This window comes from Opisthocomus hoazin, chromosome 15 (genome assembly GCF_030867145.1).
Source record: "Opisthocomus hoazin isolate bOpiHoa1 chromosome 15, bOpiHoa1.hap1, whole genome shotgun sequence".
NCBI classification, from domain to species: Eukaryota; Metazoa; Chordata; class Aves; order Opisthocomiformes; family Opisthocomidae; genus Opisthocomus; species Opisthocomus hoazin.
This window is the reverse complement of record NC_134428.1, coordinates 1,389,687-1,413,050: the sequence shown is the minus strand read 5'-3', so window position 1 is coordinate 1,413,050 and position 23,364 is coordinate 1,389,687. Positions and strand designations below refer to the sequence as shown.

At 52.1% G+C, this 23,364-nt stretch overlaps 1 protein-coding gene across 3 annotated transcripts in view; it reads left to right on the top strand.

Moving 5' to 3' along the window:
• The window catches only part of LOC142363254 (medium-chain specific acyl-CoA dehydrogenase, mitochondrial), a 45,701-nt gene extending 37,007 nt beyond the window's left edge, over positions 1-8,694 (top strand). For all 3 annotated transcript variants that reach the window (XM_075436593.1, XM_075436591.1, XM_075436592.1), the window contains 8 exons: positions 1,770-1,870; positions 1,962-2,042; positions 2,834-2,964; positions 4,468-4,576; positions 4,944-5,084; positions 5,161-5,256; positions 6,463-6,711; positions 8,607-8,694. In XM_075436593.1, coding sequence (XP_075292708.1) covers positions 1,770-1,870; positions 1,962-2,042; positions 2,834-2,964; positions 4,468-4,576; positions 4,944-5,084; positions 5,161-5,256; positions 6,463-6,711; positions 8,607-8,678 — 980 coding nt within the window. In that variant the 3' untranslated portion in view covers positions 8,679-8,694. The remainder of the gene's footprint in view (positions 1-1,769; positions 1,871-1,961; positions 2,043-2,833; positions 2,965-4,467; positions 4,577-4,943; positions 5,085-5,160; positions 5,257-6,462; positions 6,712-8,606) is intronic.
• Positions 8,695-23,364: the final 14,670 nt, after the last annotated feature.

Below are 23,364 nucleotides of genomic sequence, written 5' to 3'. Positions count from 1 at the left end.
ACCTGAAAACGAAGCTGGGGAATTGTCCCTAGCAGAGCCTGTATTTTTGAAGTCAGCGGAGGGTGGACCTTTTATCAATAATTTAATTAATAAGGAAGAAAGAGACAAAAGGAGTAATTGTGAGGAGCAGCCACAAATTCTAGGGAAACTCGAGGCTGAAAGACCATTAAATTAAAACTTAGAAGGGACAAACTGGACGCCATTCCTTTACAAGGTCTGCAAGGGAGAGCGGGGAAAATGCACCCCAGTCAGCCTGATGCACCGTGTAAATTAAGAACACGATGAAGTACAGTGGAGCAGACACGCCTCTGGCACGCCGTGGGGTTTTCCTAAAAGGAAGTCAGGGCACAAAAAATAAATGGAGTTTGCTGCAGGAGCTGATAAGCCTGTGAACACCTGGGTGGTATAAAATGCTCAAACTTTGGAAATTAATGTGAACAATCAGCTGGTTTCATAGCGGAAAAATCAGCAGCACAGACTGGCTGGCGCTTGGGCTGAAGAACCGGGGAGAGGGTGTCCCCAGGGAGGTCACAGAGTTAGCTGGGAATACCGAGTTACTCCGTGTCGAAAAGGTGTGAAGAGCTGCAGGGGAAGGCTGTGAAACTGGGCGACTGTTAAAATGGCAGACGAAAATCAGAACAGGAAAAAAGATGCACCCAGGAAAGGAAAGAAGCAATCCAAGCTTCCCAGAGCAAATGGTGTCGTCTGAGCAAGTTAGTGCCTCTGGGAAAAAAAAAACAAGATTTGGGGGGTTAGAATATAAAGTGTTGTGAAGATGTCAGCAAAATGCCCACAAGTGGTCAAAGCCATAAACTTCAGGTCAGAAATTAAGAAGAGAATGATGAAAAAAGCAGAAGGCATAATTCTGCTGCTGCCTGAATCCAAACTGCGCTTGCCTCTGCAGTTCTTTAAGCAGCCTGATCCTGCCACCTGGAAAGGGCGTCGTGGGAAGGGAGGAGATTCCTAAAAAGGTGACAAAGATGGTAAAAGGTACAGAACAGCTGCTGAGTGAGAAACACCGCAGCCGTCAGTGTGGTGGGGCGTCTGAGAAGGGACCGCTAGCTCACCATCCCTTCGGTGCGACCCGAAGGCAGCAGGGCCAGAGCAAGTGAAAGGAGGTGGCTCCACACTAAGTGCAGAGTTAATTTGTGCGGCTCGTTACCCCTGGATGATACCGGTGCTCAAATTGTATGTGGGGGCAAAAAGAGAGCGGGCAAATCCCCAGAAGAAATGTCTTGTCAGGGGCTGGCTGACAGAGAGACCAAGGAAACTTCTGGCTGAGGAAGTCACCTGAAGGCTGAGGAAAATATTCTGAGGACGTATAGCTGTATCGTTACTGCGTTTTTATCCACTTGCCAAAGTGCTGGCTGCTGTTGGGAGCAGATTACCGGGTTGGTTTTCTGACCGATGCTTGGTTTTTGTATTCCTGAGTGCTGTGGTAGCTCAGGAGCCCGTGTCGCCCTTCCTCTGCTTCCTAAGAACTCTTCAGAAGATTCTCAGATGTGAGGTAGTTGAAAGGCTTTGGCAGTGCATTCTCGCAGTTGTCCCACATCAAGCCCGTCACCCTGGAACGGAGAAATGTGATTTTTAAGTCATCTGTTACTAATTGCGAAAACTTCTCTTTAGAAGTCTTGCATGGGAATGTCTGATCGAACACAGGGCACAATCAGATGCATGAGGGGGAATGTGTTTCCGTTAATTAATTTTTGTCGCTCACTGATGTGTTCCACTTCAGCCTCGTTTTAGTCAGTGAAATATTTGAACTGTAGGTGGTCTGGGCCTCGGCACTTTTGAGTCCTGCCTTATAACGGAAGAGTTAGCGTACGGATGCACGGGGGTTCAGACTGCCATTGAGGGGAACTCCCTAGGGGTAAGCGCTGTCCCTTCCTGCCTCCTTTCAGCTGGAGTCCGTGCCCTTTAGAAAGGTGGCTTAATGCTCTAAATATTTAATTTTCTTTCAGGAAATGCCAGTAATCATTGCGGGAAATGAGCAGCAGCAGAAGAAATACTTGGGAAGAATGATAGAGGAACCACTTATGTGTGTAAGTAGGACCTGGGAACACTGTAGAATGTTCCGAAATTACATTCATTGGGTTTTTGGGGCTGTTTAAAACACTGATATCTACTCACAACTTAGCCTGTGTTGGTTTTTAAACAAACCGTGGCGTTTACTGAAAGCCAGGGAGTACTGAATTAGATGTAAGCAGGAAGCAAACAGAAGATACTGCCTGGAAAAGCATCCGAAGTCGCTTCCAGGAAATTAACGCCTTTGAATTCACTCTCAAGGGAAGCTGCAGGGGTGTAAGGAAAATGCAAGGTTTGTAGGAGCACAAACGCAATCAGATGGGCATTAAACTGCACTTAGGGATGTCAGGTGATATTTAAGCAGAACTTGTCACATAGAAAGATGTAAAGATTTATGTGCAGTGCGTTAAAATGGGAGAAACTAAGCCTCATGAAATGAAGAGCATGGTTCCCATAAAATTTTACTCTGTGCTCTTACTTTCAGATTTCAAAGATCGTCAGCTTTCGTATCAGAGTTTGTGAAGCATAAGGGAGGGGGGTGACTTATTAAAAGTTACAGAATGGTTCTGGTTATCATTAGAAGATAATTCCAATTATTATTATGGACTTATAAGGAGAACTAACCCTATGTGCTTGGACTCTTGCTCAGACAGCTATTGGGGTTTTTCGATGTAGTATTTTGGGGTTTTCCACACAGCCCACTTAAGACTTTTACAGATCAGTTTGGTGCACGTGATTCTGCAATAATTTCTGATTGCTTAGAACCAGAGTTTTATTCCTCAATATTTGGCATTTTCTTTTCTTCTAGGCTTACTGTGTAACCGAGCCTGGCGCAGGCTCTGACGTGGCCGGTATAAAAACCAAGGCTGAGAAGAAAGGAGACGAATATGTCATCAATGGTCAGAAGATGTGGATCACAAACGGTGGGAAAGCAAACTGGTGTGTTGGCTTTTGACTGGCGTCCCATTCTGTTACTCTGTTCCGACCTGAGGTGCCCCCCACACCCCCCAGTTAGACACCAGCGGTTCTCTGAAGGTCTGGTACAAAGCTGAGCCTTCGTCATGGTGCATCTCGCTGCCCTTGGACCTGTGACCAGTTCGTCAGGGCAAGGTGTGAGGCAGGGCCGTGCAGCGTCTCACATGGACACTGAGCGATGACGGGACGACTCCGCTCAAGAAGGCCTCTCAATTTTTGCTGCTGTCAAACAAAACCAGTTCCGCTGTCTCTTCCGGGAAGGGTAGCACCAGTCAGAGTTAACTGGCCCAGTGCTCAAGAGGCTCCTGTTACAAGGGACCTTGCTCTGTGGCTGTGGTGGCCGAGATCAGGTGCTTCTGATTCTGCTGGAAACGTCTCTCACTTCCAGTGAAGACAGAAAAATGCCAGCATTGTGGTGTGACCTTTTATTTTGCTAAGGGAAGACATTTGCCCAGTGCCAACGGATCCAGGTTTTGCTGTGGCGTCTGTGGAGGTGCTTTACAACACAGACCTCCTTCATCACGTCTCACACAAGAGCATGCTCATCCCCACCACACAGATTCTTTTGAATTCAAGAGGAAAAACTTGACACATTTATGTCTAAAGCTGCATTTTCTTGTTATTTATTTCTTTGTTCAAGGCAGACCCCTCAAGGAGAATCTACCACAGAATCACAGAATCACAGAATGGTAGGGGTTGGAAGGGACCTCTGTGGGTCATCTAGTCCAACCCTCCTGCCAAAGCAGGGTCACCAACAGCAGGTTGTAGAGGACCTTGTCCAGGCGGGTCTGGAATATCTCCAGAGAAGGAGACTCCACAGCCTCCCTGGGCAGCCTGGTCCAGGGCTCCGGCACCCTCAGAGGGAAGAAGTTCTTCCTCGTGTTCAGACGGAACTTCCTGTGCCTCAGTTTGTGCCCGTTGCCCCTTGTCCTGTCGCGGGGCACCACTGGAAAGAGCTTGCCAACCAACCAGCTCTCATTGATGTTACTGAGCACCATCAGTGTGATTTAGCACTGTGATTTCTAATGGAAAAAAACTCCTTTATAGCTTATACTTAGCAGAACAAAACTGAGATCTTCGAAATCAGCTGATAACTTGAAGGTTCTGCACGCAGTACTGTAATTCCTGATTTTTACGTACGTGCTGTGAATCGGTTTCTGTTGTACTGTGCGTGAAGCCGATGGGAATGTTAAGACTTAAAATACATGGAAAAGGTGAAGGACCTTTGCGTGCTGACCTGAGGTGACTGTAGTAAATCTGGACTTTGGCGGTAAGAGACGCACTGACACTTCCTCTCTCTCGCTGCCTCTCCGTTTATTTTTGGCAGGGCCAAAGGGTTGTTAACTGAGTGGCAGATCTATTATATGGTAGAAAGACACATAAAAGCATCCCATGTGTTAGCTAAAAAAGTACCTGATCGTTAATTGCGAGGAGAAACGGACTGCCCTCGTCTCTGTTTTACACCAGGTATTTTCTGCTAGCGCGTACCGATCCAGACCCAAAAGCTCCCGCAGGCAAAGCCTTTACTGGATTCATTGTGGAAGCGAATAGCCCTGGAATCCAAGTCGGAAGAAAGGTGAGGAGCGTACCTCTGCTTTGACAAGCCAGGAATTCTCATTTGCTTCTAAAGCGGTAACGCAACAATCTGCCGTTCACACTGGAGACCCTGGGCTATTTCTCTTTGGGGAAAGAAAGACAAACGAATGATTACGGCTGCAGAATCGATTTCACAGAGACAGGAAACCGCTTGGACAAATTACGGGCATGGCGGTCTGTAAATGCAAAGCTAGTGTTTGTTGTGTACGTGATGATTTTTAGACAAAGCCAAAGTGTTTGGGGGAAAAAAAAAATTACCTGATGCTTTGAGTAAACTGAAGAATGAAAATGTGTTGCACTTTGGCAGAATCCCATTGAGTTGCACCTCTGTCAACTTCCCTGTACAGGAAATGAACATGGGCCAGCGCTGCTCCGACACAAGAGGGATTGTCTTTGAAGATGTCAGAGTTCCAAAAGAAAATGTATTACTAGGTGAAGGAGCTGGCTTTAAAATCGCAATGGGAGCTTTTGATAAGACCAGACCACCCGTAAGTATCAGAAAGAAGTTACTTAGAAATTCCCTTTATATTTTCCGATTTTCATGCTGTGCTGTGTTTAATTCAGGTAGCAGCTGGTGCTGTTGGGTTAGCAAAAAGAGCGCTTGATGAAGCTACCAAATATGCCTTGGAAAGAAAAACCTTTGGGAAACCAATTGTTGAAGTAAGTTAAATATATAAAAATAAGTATATCCAAAAGCTACGTTTTCATACCTGATGTACTACGAGTGAATTTTCAGCGTTGTTCCTTTACATTCAGGACGTGTGATTTATGGTATCTCTGCCACTGCTTGGCTTTTCAAGTATATAGGTCAGCGCTATCTGAGTAAATCTAGTTATGCCGTAACTCCTGGGATTCTTCAGTAATTTATTGATGATAATAGCAAAATCACAAAGAAAACTCCACCCAAAACCCTGAAACTGTCAGGACACACTGAAGCTCTTCAATGCTCATGAGCAGGGATTTTCAGGGAAGGAGGAAATCTCCCTGAGGCAGGGACACAAGACTCACAGTATTAATACTAACGGAACACATTGCCAATCACACTGTTTTCCTGACTTAAAGAAATATCCATAAACATCCGACTAAATACAGATCTCATAAAAAGGAAAGCACATCTTCATCAATCAATACTTAATCCCTGTGACTAAGTGGATTTTAGAATTAAAAACTTAAAAGTCTGGGCGGCCCAAACGGTCCAGGAACGGGGCTTGAGGTGAACCGGTGTGCTACACCGAGGGATGGAAAGGGGAATCAAAATGTGAAGTGATAACTGGAGGGCTGGAGTACCTCTCCTCCGAGGACAGGCTGAGGGAGCTGGGGCTGCTCAGCCTGGAGAAGAGAAGACTCCGGGGTGACCTTAGAGCAGCTGCCAGTGCCTGGAGGGGCCAACAGGAAGGATGGAGAGGGGCTTTTCACAAGGGGGTGCAGTGATAGGACAAGGGGGAACGGCTCTAAACTAAAAGAGGGCAGATTTAGAGTAGATACAGGAAAGAAATTCTTCCCTCTGAGGGTGGTGAAGCACTGGCCCAGGCTGCCCAGAGAAGCTGTGGCTGCCCCCTCCCTGGCAGGGCTCAGGGCCAGGTTGGATGGAGCTCTGAGCACCCTGGGCTGGTGGGAGGGGTCCCTGCTGATGGCAGGGGGTTGGACCCAGATGATCTTTAAGGTCCCTTCCAACCCTTACTATTCCATGATTCTATTCCATGATTCCATGATTTTGAGAGCCTGATCCAAATTCTGGAGAACTCAAGTATGATTTCCTGAGCACGTTGAGCTTGCAAATTAAGATATTAAGAAGACTTTATTCTGCTTGGAAGTCAGAGGGTTTTAGGCAGGCAACGTTAACGTGGTTTGTTTCCTCAACCGCAGCACCAAGCAGTGTCTTTCATGCTTGCTGAAATGGCCATGAAAGTGGAGCTGGCCAGGATGGCTTACCAGAGGGCTGCGTGGGAAGTCGACGCTGGCCGCAGGAACACCTACTACGCTTCCATCGCAAAGGCCTTCGCCGGTGATATTGCGAACCAAGTAGCTACGGACGCAGTGCAGATTTTTGGAGGAAATGGATTTAATACTGAATATCCTGTGGAAAAACTCATGAGAGATGCTAAAATCTACCAGGTGAGTAAAAGAGAGGATGCAATCTGTATAGTCATGCATACATTTTATATAAAATACACTAATGGCTACTTATTTGAAATGGTGACGTGCACACACATAGAAGTTTTGAGGCTGAGAGCAATAATCCTTCCATTTAAAAAAAGGGCATGCAAATCAGGCAAATTCTTGCCTACAAAACTCTGTGTGCATGAGATCAACAGCTTAACCTGCCCAAGAGGAACAGCTGAGTCTTCCCCTCAGCCCCATACCTGGTGCAGAGAGCGGTCGCTGGAAATCGCATCCTGTGCCTTGTCACACCCAAAGCGGGCGCACAGAACAAGCGACACGCGGTGGCTGCACCGAGTGTGCCGCTTGCCTCCCTCCTCGTTGAGTCTAGAGGAGAACACTCCAGCAGCTTCTGCCTCATTCCTCATCAGTCACGGTGGGGGTTGGTTTAGGGGTTGGTTTTTTTTCCTTTCTGCTTCCCAGGCTCTGCATCACTTCTTGCTGTGCTCTGAACCTTCCGCCTGAAACTCTGGTGTCGTAAGCTGGGCTTTACTTCACCTGAGATACCACCAGCACTGAGTGTCACGTGTTAGTTATCTTGTGTGTGTTCATTAACAGAAGTGTGGCACAGCCTGCAGTGATTAGCCTTAAAAAAAAAAAAAAAAAAGCCCAGAACAAAACCCCCAACAAAATGTTCTCATATTTACTCATATTTAGCCCATAGTCGCTCATAATCCCCAGATCTTTTTCTTCAGCGTTATTACCAAGAAATTATTCCCCATCATAATTCTTCTTGTAGCATATACTATGCTACAGTTCTTTATTCGGAAAGAATGATTGAATTATGTTCAGGAAAACCAGGAATCTTTTATCTTTTCACATCTTCCTGACATTAATAATGACTAGAAAAAAACACACCGAAATAGAGGACAACAAGAAATGCATGTGGGCCGTGACCCGCAGCGCTGTAACAGGTGTCATTCTGAAGATTCTAGGTAGTTGAAATTTCGTTTATTGCTGACTTCAAAACTATTCTCACTAGCTGAGAATTTTTCTCTGTCTAAGGACAGAAAACTGCTGGTTTGGAATCTAAAGGTTCTTCGTATTAATCACACTCCTGCAACTGGGGAAATGAATGAGTAACTGAATTTGTCATGATTGGGCTTTTTTGCTGTCAGGCTCCACCCTAATGTGACCACAGGTTACAGCGTCTTTATTTCTGCGAAGCTGCCTAAGGTTCTGGGGAGGATTATCCCCGTTTTATGACTACAGACAAAGTGAAATTCCATACCTCTGAGCAATCTGCCAAAGATTCGCTTTGGCAGAGCTGGGAGCTGAAAGACTTCAGCCCCTGAGCTCTGTTTCTGGAGGAAAATGTAAAAATACATGCTCAAGAAAAAAAGGAGGTAATAGTGTGTTGAAGACAGTATTAGTTCAGAAAGAGTAGTGGGAATAAATGGATGAAAGGGACCGTTTGCTATGGCCTTGAAAGGCTAGTCAAAGGAAATGCAGCACTTCCAGCACAGGTCACCTCCTCCCCTCCACCCACCGTTTCCAAACCCGCTTTGTGAAGCCTAAGTTACGTATTTTCTTCCCCAGAGAAGACATTTCCCCCATCCTTCTTTACTCACTACCTCTGTTAATTCCATGAGAACCTTACTGAGTTTTGCTGAGCGCATCGGAGAGAACAAGACGGTCACTTGGGATCTCGTGTGGGATTTATTGCATTCAGCCCGCTATAGTTACTCCAGACACACTGGAATTTTATTCAGTTTTCTTTGTCTTTTGGCACGCCCTAACCCACACAGGGGTAGTGCTATGAAGGTTTACACGTGTAGAAAGATCTGTTAAAATATTAAAAACAACACAAAACAAAAATCAGTTAACATTATTGTAATTCTTCTTTTCAGATTTATGAAGGAACTGCTCAGATTCAAAGGATGATCATAGCCCGGGAACATATCGGCAAATACAAGGCTTAAAGAAACGTTTCAGGCATGCCTGGTGTGGATGAAGTGTTCTGTGTTCTAATGGAAGAGGATCTGGGAGCGTTTCTCAAGACAGAAGGGCGTGGAAAGACACCTTTTCCTTCAAAATCTTTGCTGTGCACATGATTAAGTAGTCCTGCTGCACACCCCGTCCATTCCCTAACTTCGCTCCTTCTGGCGAAAGGAGCCTGGCAGGGACCCTGCCCGTTCCTAGGCTACGTGTGAACTTTGAGGTGGCAAGATAAGCAAGCAGCCCCAGTCTCTGTGCCTCTGTGCGAGCAGTGCCATGGGCAGATGAGGCTGAGCAACAGCTTTCCAGGCTAGCTCCTTCTGGCTGCCAGCTATCTGCACAGGTTCGCATTTTCGAAGCAGGGCTGCGAAGGAGCGTGGCAGGGACCACCCCCATTCCCAGGCTAGATTTGACGTTTGAGGTGGCAAGACAAGCAAGCAGCCCCAGTCTCTGTGCCTCTGTGCGAGCAGTGCCATGGGCAGATGAGGCTGAGCAACAGCTTTCCAGGCTAACCCCTTCTGCCTGCGAGCTATCTGCAGAAGTTCGCATTTTCGGAGCAAGACTGCAGAAGGCGCCCGGCACGGACCCTCAAAGGAACATTGAAAGTTTGAGGTGGCAAGACAAGCAAGCAGCCCCAGTCTCTGTGCCTCTGTGTGAACAGTGCCACGAGCAGAGGAGGCTGAGTAAAAGCTTTCAAGGCTAGCCCCTTCTGCCTGCGAGCTATCTACACAGTTTCGCATATTTGAAATAGGGCTGCCGAGGCTCTCGGCACAGACCCTTATGGTACGTTTGAAGTTTGAGGTGGCAAGACAAGCAAGCAGCCCCAGTCTTTGTGACTCTGTGCGAGCAGTGCCATGGGCAGATGAGGATGAGCAACAGCTTTCCAGGCTAGCTCCTTCTGGCTGCCAGCTATCTACACAGGTTCGCATTTTCGAAGCAGGGCTGAGAAGGAGCCTGGCAGGGACCACCCCCATTCCCAGGCTAGATATGACGTTTGAGGTGGCAAGACAAGCAAGCAGCCCCAGTCTCTGTGCCTCTATGCGAGCAGTGCCATGGGCAGATGAGGCTGAGCAACAGCTTTCCAGGCTAACCCCTTCTGCCTGCGAGCTATCTGCAGAAGTTCACATTTTCGGAGCAAGACTGCAGAAGGCGCCCGGCACGGACCCTCAAAGGAACATTGGAAGTTTGAGGTGGCAAGACAAACAAGCAGCCCCAGTGTCTGTGCCTCTGTGCGAACAGTGCCATGGGCAGATGAGGCTGAGCAACAGGTTTCCAGGCTAGCCCCTTCTGCCTGCCAGCTATCTGCAGACGTTTCCATTCTCGATGAACGGCTGCGAAGGAGCCTGACAGGGACCCTTCCCATTCCCAGGATACGTGTGAAGTTTGAGGTGCCAAGACAAGCAAGCAGCCCCAGTCTCTGTGCCTCTGTGTGAACAGTGCCACGAGCACAGGAGGCTGAGCAACAGCTTTCCAGGCTAGCCCCTTCTGCCTGCGAGCTATCTGCACAGTTTCGCATATTTGAAATAGGGCTGCGGAGGCTCTCGTCACAGACCCTTATGCTACGTTTGAAGTTTGAGGTGGCAAGACAAGCAAGCAGCCCCAGTCTCTGTGCCTCTGTGCGAGCAGTGCCATGGGCAGATGAGGCTGAGCAACAGGGTTCCAGGCTAGACCTTTCTGCCTGCGAGCTATCTGCACAGTTTCGCATATTTGACATAGGGCTGCCGAGGCTCTCGGCACAGACCCTTATGCTACATTTGAAGTTTGAGGTGGCAAGACAAGCAAGCAGCCCCAGTCTTTGTGCCTCTGTGTGAGCAGTGCCATGGGCAGATGAGGCTGAGCAACAGGTTTCCAGGCTAGCCCTTTCTGCCTGCCACCTATCTGCAGACGTTTGCATTTTCAGACCAGGACTGCCGGAGGCGCTCGGCAAGGACCCCTAAGCTACGTTTGAAGTTTGAGGTGGCAAGACAAGCAAGCAGCCCCAGTCTCTGTGCCTCTGTGCGAGCAGTGCCATGGGCAGATGAGGCTGAGCAACAGCTTTCCAGGCTAGCTCCTTCTGCCTGTCAGCTATCTGCACAGGTTCGCATTTTCGAAGCGGGGCTGCGAAGGAGCCTGGCAGGGACCACACCCATTCCCAGGCTACGTTTGAAGTTTGAGGTGGCAAGACAAGCAAGCAGCCCCAGTCTCTGTGCCTCTGTGCGAGCAGTGCCATGGGCAGATGAGGCTGAGCAACAGCTTTCCAGGCTAGCCCCTTCTGCCTGCGAGCTATCTGCAGACGTTCGTATTTTCGGAGCATAGCTGCCGGAGGTGCCCGGCACGGACCCCCCAAAATACGTTTGAAGTTTGAGGTGGCAAGAAAAGCAAGCAGCCCCAGTCTCTGTGCCTCTGTGCGAGCAGTGCCATGGGCAGATGAGGCTGAGCAGCAGCTTTCCAGGCTATCTCATTCTGGCTGCCAGCTATCTGCAGACGTTCGCATTTTCGGAGCAGGGCTGCCGGAGGCGACCGGCACGTACGTCCTAGCTACGTTTGAAGTTTGAGGTGGCAAGACAAGCAAGCAGCCCCAGTCTCTGTGCCTCTGTGCGAGCAGTGCCATGAGCACATGAGGCTGAGCAACAGCGTTCCAGGCTAGCCACTTCTGCTTGCCAGCTATCTGCAGACATTCGCGTTTTAGAAGCAGGGCTACCCGAGGCGTCTGGCTTGGACCCACTAACCTACGATTTAAGTTTGAGGTGGCAAGACAAGCAAGCAGCCACAGTCTCTGTGCCTCTGTGCGAGCAGTGCCATGGGCAGATGAGGCTGAGCAACAGCTTTCCAGGCTAGCTCCTTCTGGCTGCCAGCTATCTACACAGTTTTGCATTTTCGAAGCAGGGCTGCGAAGGAGCCTGGCAGGGACCACCCCCATTCCCAGGCTAGATTTTACGTTTGAGGTGGCAAGACAAGCAAGCAGCCCCAGTCTCTGTGCCTCTGTGCGAGCAGTGCCATGGGCAGATGAGGCTGAGCAACAGCTTTCCAGGCTAGCGCATTCTGCCTGCGAGCTATCTGCAGACGTTCTCATTTTCGAAGCAGGGCTGCCCGAGGCGCCCGGCACGGACCCCTAAGCTACGTTTGAAGTTTGAGGAGGCAAGACAAGCAAGCAGCCCCAGTCTCTGTGCCTCTGTGCGAGTAGTGCCATGGGCAGATGAGGCTGAGCAACAGCTTTCCAGGCTAGCACCTTCTGCCTGAAAGCTATCTGCAGACGTTCGCATTTTCACACCAGGGCTGCCGGAGGCGCCCGGCACGTACGTCCTAAGCTACGTTTGAAGTTTGAGTTGGCAAGACAAGCAAGCAGCCCCAGTCTCTGTGCCTCTGTGTGAGCAGTGCCATGGGCGGGCAGATGAGGCTGAGCAACAGCTTTCCAGGCTAGCCCCTTCTGCTTGCGAGCTATCTGCAGACGTTCGCATTTTCACACCAGGTCTGCTGCAGGCCCCCTGCAAGGACAACCTAGTTTACGTTTGAAGTTTGAGGGGGAAAGAGAAGCAAGCAGCCCCAGTCTCTGTGCCTCTGTGCGAGCAGTGCCATGGGCAGATGAGGCTGAGCAACAGCTTTCCAGGCTAGCTCTTTCCGGCTGCGAGCTATCTGCAGACTTTCGCATTTTCGGAGCAGCGCCGCAGTAGCCCTCTGCACGGACCACCTTAGCTACATTTGAATTTTGAGGTGGCAAGACAAGGAAGCAGCCCCAGTTTCTGTGCCTCTGTGCGAGCATTGCCATGGGCAGATGAGGCTGAGCAACAGCTTTCCAGGCTAGAACTTTCTGCCTGCGAACTATCTGCAGACGTTCGCATTTTCGGAGCTGCGCCGCCGTAGCCCCCTGCACGGACCACCTTAGATACATTTGAATTTTGAGGTGGCAAGACAAGGAAGCAGAACTAGTCTCTGTGCCTCTCTGCGAGCAGTGCCATGGGCAGATGAGGCTGAGCAACAGCTTTCCAGGCTAGCTCTTTCTGCCTGCGAGCTATCTGCACACGTTCGCATTTTCACAGCAGGGCTGACGGAGGCGCCCAGCACGGACCACCTAATATACATGTGAAGTTTGGGGGGGCAAGACAAGCAAGCAGCCCCAGTCTCTGTGCCTCTGTGCGAGCAGTGCCATGGGCAGATGAGGCTTAGCAACAGCTTTCCAGGCTAGCTCTTTCTGCCTGCGAGCTATCTGCAGACGTTCGCATTTTCAGAGCAAGGCTCCAGCGGCCCCATGCAGCGACCCCAAAAGCTACGTTTGAAGTTTCAGGTGGCAAGACAAGCAAGCAGCCGCAGTCTCTGTGCCTCTGTGCGAGCAGTGTCATGGGCAGATGAGGCTGAGCAACAGCTTTACAGGCCAGCTTTTTCTGGCTGCGAGCTATCTGCAGACATTCGCATTTTCAAAGCAGGGCTGCCGGAGGCTCCCGGCACGGACCCCCTAACCTACGTTTGAAGTTTGAGGTGGCAAGACAAGCAAGCAGCCCCAGTCTCTGTGCCTCTGTGGGAGCAGTGCAATGGGCAGATGAGGCTGAGCAACAGCTTTACAGGCCAGCTTTTTCTGGCTGCGAGCTATCTGCAGACGTTCACATTTTCGAAGCACGGCTGTGAAAGGAGCCTGCCAGGGACCTCCCTCATTCCCAAATGACTTTCCAAGTTTGGTGTAGCAAGACAAGCAAGAAGCCCCAGTCTCTGTCTCTCTGCGCGAGCAGTGCCATGGACTGATGAGGCTTAGCAACAGCTTTCCAGGCTAGCTCTTTCTGCCTGCAATCTGTCTGCAGACGTTCGCATATTCAGAGCAGGGCTGCCGGCAGCGCCCGGCACAGACCACCTCAGCTACGTCTGAATTTTGAGTGTGCAAGACAAGCAAGCAGCCAAAGTCTCTGTGCCTCTGTGCGAGCAGTGCCATGGGCAGATGAGGCTGAGCAACTGCTTTCCAGGCTAGCTCTTTCTGTCTGCGATCTATCTGCAGACGTTCGCATATTCGGAGCAGGGCTGCTGGAGACCTCAGGCACGGACCCCAAAGATACTTTTGAAGTCTGAGGGTGCAACACAAGCAAGCAGCCCCAGTCTCTGTGCCTCTGTGCGAGCAGTGCCATGGGCAGATGAGGCTGAGCAACAGCTTTCCAGGCTAGCTCTTTCTGCCTGCGAGCTATCTGCAGACGTTCGCATTTTCAAAGTAGGGCTGCCGGAGGCTCCCGGCACGGACTCCCTAACCTACGTTTGAAATTTGAGGTGGCAAGACAAGCAAGCAGCCCCAGTCTCTGTGCCTCTGTGGGAGCAGTGCAATGGGCAGATGAGGCTGAGCAACAGCTTTACAGGCCAGCTTTTTCTGGCTGCGAGCTATCTGCAGACGTTCACATTTTCGAAGCAGGGCTTTGAAAGGAGCCTGCCAGGGACCTCCCTCATTCCCAAATGACTTTCCAAGTTTGGTGTAGCAAGACAAGCAAGAAGCCCCAGTCTCTGTCTCTCTGCGCGAGCAGTGCCATGGACTGATGAGGCTGAGCAACAGCTTTCCAGGCTAGCTCTTTCTGCCTGCAATCTCTCTGCAGACGTTCGCATATTCAGAGCAGGGCTGCCGGCAGCGCCCGGCACAGACCACCTCAGCTACGTCTGAATTTTGAGTGTGCAAGACAAGCAAGCAGCCAAAGTCTCTGTGCCTCTGTGCGAGCAGTGCCATGGGCAGATGAGGCTGAGCAACAGCTTTCCAGGCTAGCCTCTTCTGGCTGTCAGCTATCTGCAGACGTTCTCATTTTGGGAACAGGGCTGCTGGAGACCTCAGGCACGGACGCCCAAAGATACTTTTGAAGTTTGAGAGTGCAACACAAGCAAGCAGCCCCAGTCTCTGTGCCTCTGTGCGAGCAGTGCCATGGGCAGATGAGGCTGAGCAACAGCTTTCGAGGCTAGCACTTTCTGCCTGCGAACTATCTGCAGACGTTCGCATTTTCGGAGCTGTGCCGCCGTAGCCCCCTGCACGGACCACCTTAGATACATTTGAATTTTGAGGTGGCAAGACAAGAAAGCAGAACTAGTCTCTGTGCCTCTGTGCGAGCATTGCCATGGGCAGATGAGGCTGAGCAACAGCGTTCCAGGTTTGGTCTTTCTGGCTGCGAGCTATCTGCAGATGTTCGTATTTTCGGAGCAAGGCTCCAGCGGCCCCATGCAGCGACCCCAAAAGCTACGTTTGAAGTTTGAGGAGGCAAGACAAGCAAGCAGCCCCAGTCTCTGTGCCTCTGTGCGAGCAGTGTCATGGGCAGATGAGACCGAGCAACAGCTTTCCAGGCTAGCTCTTTCTGCCTGCAATCAATCTGCAGACGTTCGCATATTCAGAGCAGGGCTGCCGTCAGCGCCCGGCACAGACCACCTCAGCTACGTCTGAATTTTGAGTGTGCAAGACAAGCAAGCAGCCCCAGTCTCTGTGCCTCTCTGCGAGCAGTGCCATGGGCAGATGAGGCTGAGCAAAATCTTTCCAGGTTAGCGCTTTCTGTCTGCGAGCTATCTGCAGAAGTTCGCATTTTCGGAGCAAGACTGCAGAAGGCGCCCGGCACGGACCCTCAAAGGAACATTGAAAGTTTGAGGTGGCAAGACAAGCAAGCAGCCCCAGTCTCTGTGCCTCTGTGTGAACAGTGCCACGAGCAGAGGAGGCTGAGTAAAAGCTTTCAAGGCTAGCCCCTTCTGCCTGCGAGCTATCTACACAGTTTCGCATATTTGAAATAGGGCTGCCGAAGCTCTCGGCACAGACCCTTATGGTACGTTTGAAGTTTGAGGTGGCAAGACAAGCAAGCAGCCCCAGTCTTTGTGACTCTGTGCGAGCAGTGCCATGGGCAGATGAGGATGAGCAACAGCTTTCCAGGCTAGCTCCTTCTGGCTGCCAGCTATCTACACAGGTTCGCATTTTCGAAGCAGGGCTGCGAAGGAGCCTGGCAGGGACCACCCCCATTCCCAGGCTAGATATGACGTTTGAGGTGGCAAGACAAGCAAGCAGCCCCAGTCTCTGTGCCTCTATGCGAGCAGTGCCATGGGCAGATGAGGCTGAGCAACAGCTTTCCAGGCTAACCCCTTCTGCCTGCGAGCTATCTGCAGAAGTTCACATTTTCGGAGCAAGACTGCAGAAGGCGCCCGGCACGGACCCTCAAAGGAACATTGGAAGTTTGAGGTGGCAAGACAAACAAGCAGCCACAGTGTCTGTGCCTCTGTGCGAACAGTGCCATGGGCAGATGAGGCTGAGCAACAGGTTTCCAGGCTAGCCCCTTCTGCCTGCCAGCTATCTGCAGACGTTTCCATTCTCGATGAACGGCTGCGAAGGAGCCTGACAGGGACCCTTCCCGTTCCCAGGATACGTGTGAAGTTTGAGGTGCCAAGACAAGCAAGCAGCCCCAGTCTCTGTGCCTCTGTGCGAGCAGTGCCATGGGCAGATGAGGCTGAGCAACAGGGTTCCAGGCTAGACCTTTCTGCCTGCGAGCTATCTGCACAGTTTCGCATATTTGAAATAGGGCTGCCGAGGCTCTCGGCACAGACCCTTATGCTACATTTGAAGTTTGAGGTGGCAAGACAAGCAAGCAGCCCCAGTCTTTGTGCCTCTGTGTGAGCAGTGCCATGGGCAGATGAGGCTGAGCAACAGGTTTCCAGGCTAGCCCTTTCTGCCTGCCACCTATCTGCAGACGTTCGCATTTTCAGACCAGGACTGCCGGAGGCGCTCGGCAAGGACCCCTAAGCTACGTTTGAAGTTTGAGGTGGCAAGACAAGCAAGCAGCCCCAGTCTCTGTGCCTCTGTGCGAGCAGTGCCATGGGCAGATGAGGCTGAGCAACAGCTTTCCAGGCTAGCCCCTTCTGCCTGCGAGCTATCTGCAGACGTTCGCATTTTCAGACCAGGGCTGCCGGAGGCTCCCAGCAAGTACCCCCAAATATACTTTTGAAGTTTGAGGGTGCAACACAAGCAAACAGCCCCAGTCTCTGTGACTCTGTGCAAGCAGTGCCATGGGCAGATGAGGCTGAGCAACAGCTTTCCAGGCTATCTCATTCTGGCTGCCAGCTATCTGCAGACGTTCGCATTTTCGGAGCAGGGTTGCCGGAGGCGACCGGCACGTACGTCCTAGCTACGTTTGAAGTTTGAGGTGGCAAGACAAGCAAGCACCCCCAGTCTCTGCGCCTCTGTGCGAGCAGTGCCATGAGCACATGAGGCTGAGCAACAGCTTTCCAGGCTAGCCACTTCTGCCTGCCAGCTATCTGCAGACGTTCGCGTTTTAGAAGCAGGGCTACCCGAGGCGTCTGGCATGGACCCACTAACCTACGATTTAAGTTTGAGGTGTCAAGACAAGCAAGCAGCCCCAGTCTCTGTGCCTCTGTGTGAACAGTGCCACGAGCAGATGAGGCTGAGCAACAGCTTTCCAGGCTAGCTCTTTCTGGCTGCAATCTATCTGCAGACGTTCTCATTTTCGAAGCAGGGCTGCCCGAGGCGCCCGGCACGGACCCCTAAGCTACGTTTGAAGTTTGAGGTGGCAAGACAAGCAAGCAGCCCCAGTCTCTGTGCCTCTGTGCGAGTAGTGCCATGGGCAGATGAGGCTGAGCAACAGCTTTCCAGGCTAGCACCTTCTGCCTGACAGCTATCTGCAGACGTTCGCATTTTCACACCAGGGCTGCCGGAGGCGCCCGGCACGTACGTCCTAAGCTACGTTTGAAGTTTGAGTTGGCAAGACAAGCAAGCAGCCCCAGTCTCTGTGCCTCTGTGTGAGCAGTGCCATGGGCGGGCAGATGAGGCTGAGCAACAGCTTTCCAGGCTAGCCCCTTCTGCTTGCGAGCTATCTGCAGACGTTCGCATTTTCACACCAGGTCTGCTGCAGGCCCCCTGCAAGGACAACCTAGTTTACGTTTGAAGTTTGAGGGGGAAAGAGAAGCAAGCAGCCCCAGTCTCTGTGCCTCTGTGCGAGCAGTGCCATGGGCAGATGAGGCTGAGCAACAGCTTTCCAGGCTAGCTCTTTCCGGCTGCGAGCTATCTGCAGACTTTCGCATTTTCGGAGCAGCGCCGCAGTAGCCCTCTGCATGGACCACCTTAGCTACATTTGAATTTTGAGGTGGCAAGACAAGGAAGCAGCCCCAGTTTCTGTGCCTCTGTGCGAGCATTGCCATGGGCAGATGAGGCTGAGCAACAGCTTTCCAGGCTAGAACTTTCTGCCTGCGAACTATCTGCAGACGTTCGCATTTTCGGAGCTGCGCCGCCGTAGCCCCCTGCACGGACCACCTTAGATACATTTGAATTTTGAGGTGGCAAGACAAGGAAGCAGAACTAGTCTCTGTGCCTCTCTGCGAGCAGTGCCATGGGCAGATGAGGCTGAGCAACAGCTTTCCAGGCTAGCTCTTTCTGGCTGCGAGCTATCTGCACACGTTCGCATTTTCACAGCAGGGCTGACGGAGGCGCCCAGCACGGACCACCTAATATACATGTGAAGTTTGGGGGGGCAAGACAAGCAAGCAGCCCCAGTCTCTGTGCCTCTGTGCGAGCAGTGTCATGGGCAGATGAGGCTGAGCAACAGCTTTACAGGCCAGCTTTTTCTGGCTGCGAGCTATCTGCAGACATTCGCATTTTCAAAGCAGGGCTGCCGGAGGCTCCCGGCACGGACCCCCTAACCTACGTTTGAAGTTTGAGGTGGCAAGACAAGCAAGCAGCCCCAGTCTCTGTGCCTCTGTGGGAGCAGTGCAATGGGCAGATGAGGCTGAGCAACAGCTTTACAGGCCAGCTTTTTCTGGCTGCGAGCTATCTGCAGACGTTCACATTTTCGAAGCAGGGCTGTGAAAGGAGCCTGCCAGGGACCTCCCTCATTCCCAAATGACTTTCCAAGTTTGGTGTAGCAAGACAAGCAAGAAGCCCCAGTCTCTGTCTCTCTGCGCGAGCAGTGCCATGGACTGATGAGGCTGAGCAACAGCTTTCCAGGCTAGCTCTTTCTGCCTGCAATCTGTCTGCAGACGTTCGCATATTCAGAGCAGGGCTGCCGGCAGCGCCCGGCACAGACCACCTCAGCTACGTCTGAATTTCGAGTGTGCAAGACAAGCAAGCAGCCCCAGTCTCTGTGCCTCTGTGCGAGCAGTGCCATGGGCAGATGAGGCTGAGCAACAGCTTTCCAGGCTAGCTCTTTCTGGCTGCAAGCTATCTGCAGACGTTCGCATTTTCGGAGAAGGCCTGCCGGAGGCCTCCTGCAAGGACCACCTAAGCTACGTTTGAATTTGGAGGGGACAAGACCAGCAAGCAGCCCCAGTCTCTGTGCCTCTGTGCGAGCAGTGCCATGGGCAGATGAGGCTGAGCAACAGCTTTCCAGGCTAGCCCCTTCTGCCTGCGAGCTATCTGCAGACGTTCGTATTTTCGGAGCATAGCTGCCGGAGGTGCCCGGCACGGACCCCCCAAAATACGTTTGAAGTTTGAGGTGGCAAGAAAAGCAAGCAGCCCCAATCTCTGTGCCTCTGTGCGAGCAGTGCCATGGGCAGATGAGGCTGAGCAGCAGCTTTCCAGGCTATCTCATTCTCGCTGCCAGCTATCTGCAGACGTTCGCATTTTCGGAGCAGGGCTGCCGGAGGCGACCGGCACGTACGTCCTAGCTACGTTTGAAGTTTGAGGTGGCAAGACAAGCAAGCAGCCCCAGTCTCTGTGCCTCTGTGCGAGCAGTGCCATGAGCACATGAGGCTGAGCAACAGCGTTCCAGGCTAGCCACTTCTGCCTGCCAGCTATCTGCAGACGTTCGCGTTTTAGAAGCAGGGCTACCCGAGGCGTCTGGCGTGGACCCACTAACCTACGATTTAAGTTTGAGGTGGCAAGACAAGCAAGCAGCCCCAGTCTCTGTGCCTCTGTGTGAACAGTGCCACGAGCAGAGGAGGCCGAGCAACAGCTTTCCAGGCTAGCGCCTTCTGCCTGCGAGCTATCTGCACAGTTTCGCATATTTGAAATAGGGCTGCCGAGGCTCTCGTCACAGACCCTTACGCTACATTTGAAGTTTGAGGTGGGAAGACAAGCAAGCAGCCCCAGTCTCTGTGCCTCTGTGCGAGCAGTGCCATGGGCAGATGAGGCTGAGCAACAGCTTTCCAGGCTAGCTCCTTCTGGCTGCCAGCTATCTACACAGTTTTGCATTTTCGAAGCAGGGCTGCGAAGGAGCCTGGCAGGGACCACCCCCATTCCCAAGCTAGATTTTACGTTTGAGGTGGCAAGACAAGCAAGCAGCCCCAGTCTCTGTGCCTCTGTGCGAGCAGTGCCATGGGCAGATGAGGCTGAGCAACAGCTTTCCAGGCTAGCGCATTCTGCCTGCGAGCTATCTGCAGACGTTCTCATTTTCGAAGCAGGGCTGCCCGAGGCGCCCGGCGCGGACCCCTAAGCTACGTTTGAAGTTTGAGGTGGCAAGACAAGCAAGCAGCCCCAGTCTCTGTGCCTCTGTGCGAGTAGTGCCATGGGCAGATGAGGCTGAGCAACAGCTTTCCAGGCTAGCACCTTCTGCCTGACAGCTATCTGCAGACGTTCGCATTTTCACACCAGGGCTGCCGGAGGCGCCCGGCACGTACGTCCTAAGCTACGTTTGAAGTTTGAGTTGGCAAGACAAGCAAGCAGCCCCAGTCTCTGTGCCTCTGTGTGAGCAGTGCCATGGGCGGGCAGATGAGACTGAGCAACAGCTTTCCAGGCTAGCCCCTTCTGCTTGCGAGCTATCTGCAGACGTTCGCATTTTCACACCAGGTCTGCTGCAGGCCCCCTGCAAGGACAACCTAGTTTACGTTTGAAGTTTGAGGGGGAAAGAGAAGCAAGCAGCCCCAGTCTCTGTGCCTCTGTGCGAGCAGTGCCATGGGCAGATGAGGCTGAGCAACAGCTTTCCAGGCTAGCTCTTTCCGGCTGCGAGCTATCTGCAGACTTTCGCATTTTCGGAGCAGCTCCGCAGTAGCCCTCTGCACGGACCACCTTAGCTACATTTGAATTTTGAGGTGGCAAGACAAGGAAGCAGCCCCAGTTTCTGTGCCTCTGTGCGAGCATTGCCATGGGCAGATGAGGCTGAGCAACAGCTTTCCAGGCTAGAACTTTCTGCCTGCGAACTATCTGCAGACGTTCGCATTTTCGGAGCTGCGCCGCCGTAGCCCCCTGCACGGACCACCTTAGATACATTTGAATTTTGAGGTGGCAAGACAAGGAAGCAGAACTAGTCTCTGTGCCTCTCTGCGAGCAGTGCCATGGGCAGATGAGGCTGAGCAACAGCTTTCCAGGCTAGCTCTTTCTGCCTGCGAGCTATCTGCACACGTTCGCATTTTCACAGCAGGGCTGACGGAGGCGCCCAGCACGGACCACCAAATATACATGTGAAGTTTGGGGGGGCAAGACAAGCAAGCAGCCCCAGTCTCTGTGCCTCTGTGCGAGCAGTGCCATGGGCAGATGAGGTTTAGCAACAGCTTTCCAGGCTAGCTCTTTCTGCCTGCGAGCTATCTGCAGACGTTCGCATTTTCAGAGCAAGGCTCCAGCGGCCCCATGCAGCGACCCCAAAAGGTACGTTTGAAGTTTGAGGTGGCAAGACAAGCAAGCAGCCGCAGTCTCTGTGCCTCTGTGCGAGCAGTGTCATGGGCAGATGAGGCTGAGCAACAGCTTTACAGGCCAGCTTTTTCTGGCTGCGAGCTATCTGCAGACATTCGCATTTTCAAAGCAGGGCTGCCGGAGGCTCCCGGCACGGACCCCCTAACCTACGTTTGAAGTTTGAGGTGGCAAGACAAGCAAGCAGCCCCAGTCTCTGTGCCTCTGTGGGAGCAGTGCAATGGGCAGATGAGGCTGAGCAACAGCTTTACAGGCCAGCTTTTTCTGGCTGCGAGCTATCTGCAGACGTTCACATTTTCGAAGCACGGCTGTGAAAGGAGCCTGCCAGGGACCTCCCTCATTCCCAAATGACTTTCCAAGTTTGGTGTAGCACGACAAGCAAGAAGCCCTAGTCTCTGTCTCTCTGCGCGAGCAGTGCCATGGACTGATGAGGCTGAGCAACAGCTTTCCAGGCTAGCTCTTTCTGCCTGCAATCTGTCTGCAGATGTTCGCATATTCAGAGCAGGGCTGCCGGCAGCGCCCGGCACAGACCACCTCAGCTACGTCTGAATTTTGAGTGTGCAAGACAAGCAAGCAGCCAAAGTCTCTGTGCCTCTGTGCGAGCAGTGCCATGGGCAGATGAGGCTGAGCAACTGCTTTCCAGGCTAGCTCTTTCTGTCTGCGATCTATCTGCAGACGTTCGCATATTCGGAGAAGGCCTGCCGGAGGCCCCCTGCAAGGACCACCTAAGCTACTTTTGAATTTGGAGGGGACAAGACCAGCAAGCAGCCCCAGTCTCTGTGCCTCTGTGTGAGCAGTGCCATGGGCAGATGAGGCTGAGCAACAGCTTTCCAGGCTAGCTCTTTCTGTCTGCGATCTATCTGCAGACCTTCACATATTCGTAGCAGGCCTGCAGGAGCCCGCTGCACGGACCCCCAAAGATACTTTTGAAGTTTGACGGGGCAAGACAAGCAAGCAGCTCCAGTCTCTGTGCCTCTGTGCGAGCAGTGCCATGGGCAGATGAGGCTGAGCAACAGCTTTCCAGGATAGCTCTTTCTGGCTGCGAGCTATCTGCAGACGTTCGCATTTTCAGAGCAGGGCTGCTAGAGGCCCTTTGCACGGACCCCCAAATATACATTTGATGTTGAAGGTGGCAAGACAAGCAAGCAGCCCCAGTCTCTGTGCCTCTGTGCGAGCAGTGCCATGGGCAGATGAGGCTGAGCAACAGCTTTCCAGGCTAGCTCTTTCTGCCTGCGAGCTATCTGCAGACGTTCGCATTTTCAAAGTAGGGCTGCCGGAGGCTCCCGGCACGGACTCCCTAACCTACGTTTGAAATTTGAGGTGGCAAGACAAGCAAGCAGCCCCAGTCTCTGTGCCTCTGTGGGAGCAGTGCAATGGGCAGATGAGGCTGAGCAACAGCTTTACAGGCCAGCTTTTTCTGGCTGCGAGCTATCTGCAGACGTTCACATTTTCGAAGCAGGGCTGTGAAAGGAGCCTGCCAGGGACCTCCCTCATTCCCAAATGACTTTCCAAGTTTGGTGTAGCAAGACAAGCAAGAAGCCCCAGTCTCTGTCTCTCTGCGCGAGCAGTGCCATGGACTGATGAGGCTGAGCAACAGCTTTCCAGGCTAGCTCTTTCTGCCTGCAATCTGTCTGCAGACGTTCGCATATTCAGAGCAGGGCTGCCGGCAGCGCCCGGCACAGACCACCTCAGCTACGTCTGAATTTTGAGTGTGCAAGACAAGCAAGCAGCCAAAGTCTCTGTGCCTCTGTGCGAGCAGTGCCATGGGCAGATGAGGCTGAGCAACTGCTTTCCAGGCTAGCTCTTTCTGTCTGCGATCTATCTGCAGACGTTCGCATATTCGGAGAAGGCCTGCCGGAGGCCCCCTGCAAGGACCACCTAAGCTACGTTTGAATTTGGAGGGGACAAGACCAGCAAGCAGCCCCAGTCTCTGTGCCTCTGTGTGAGCAGTGCCATGGGCAGATGAGGCTGAGCAACAGCTTTCCAGGCTAGCTCTTTCTGTCTGCGATCTATCTGCAGACCTTCACATATTCGTAGCAGGCCTGCAGGAGCCCGCTGCACGGACCCCCAAAGATACTTTTGAAGTTTGACGGGGCAAGACAAGCAAGCAGCTCCAGTCTCTGTGCCTCTGTGCGAGC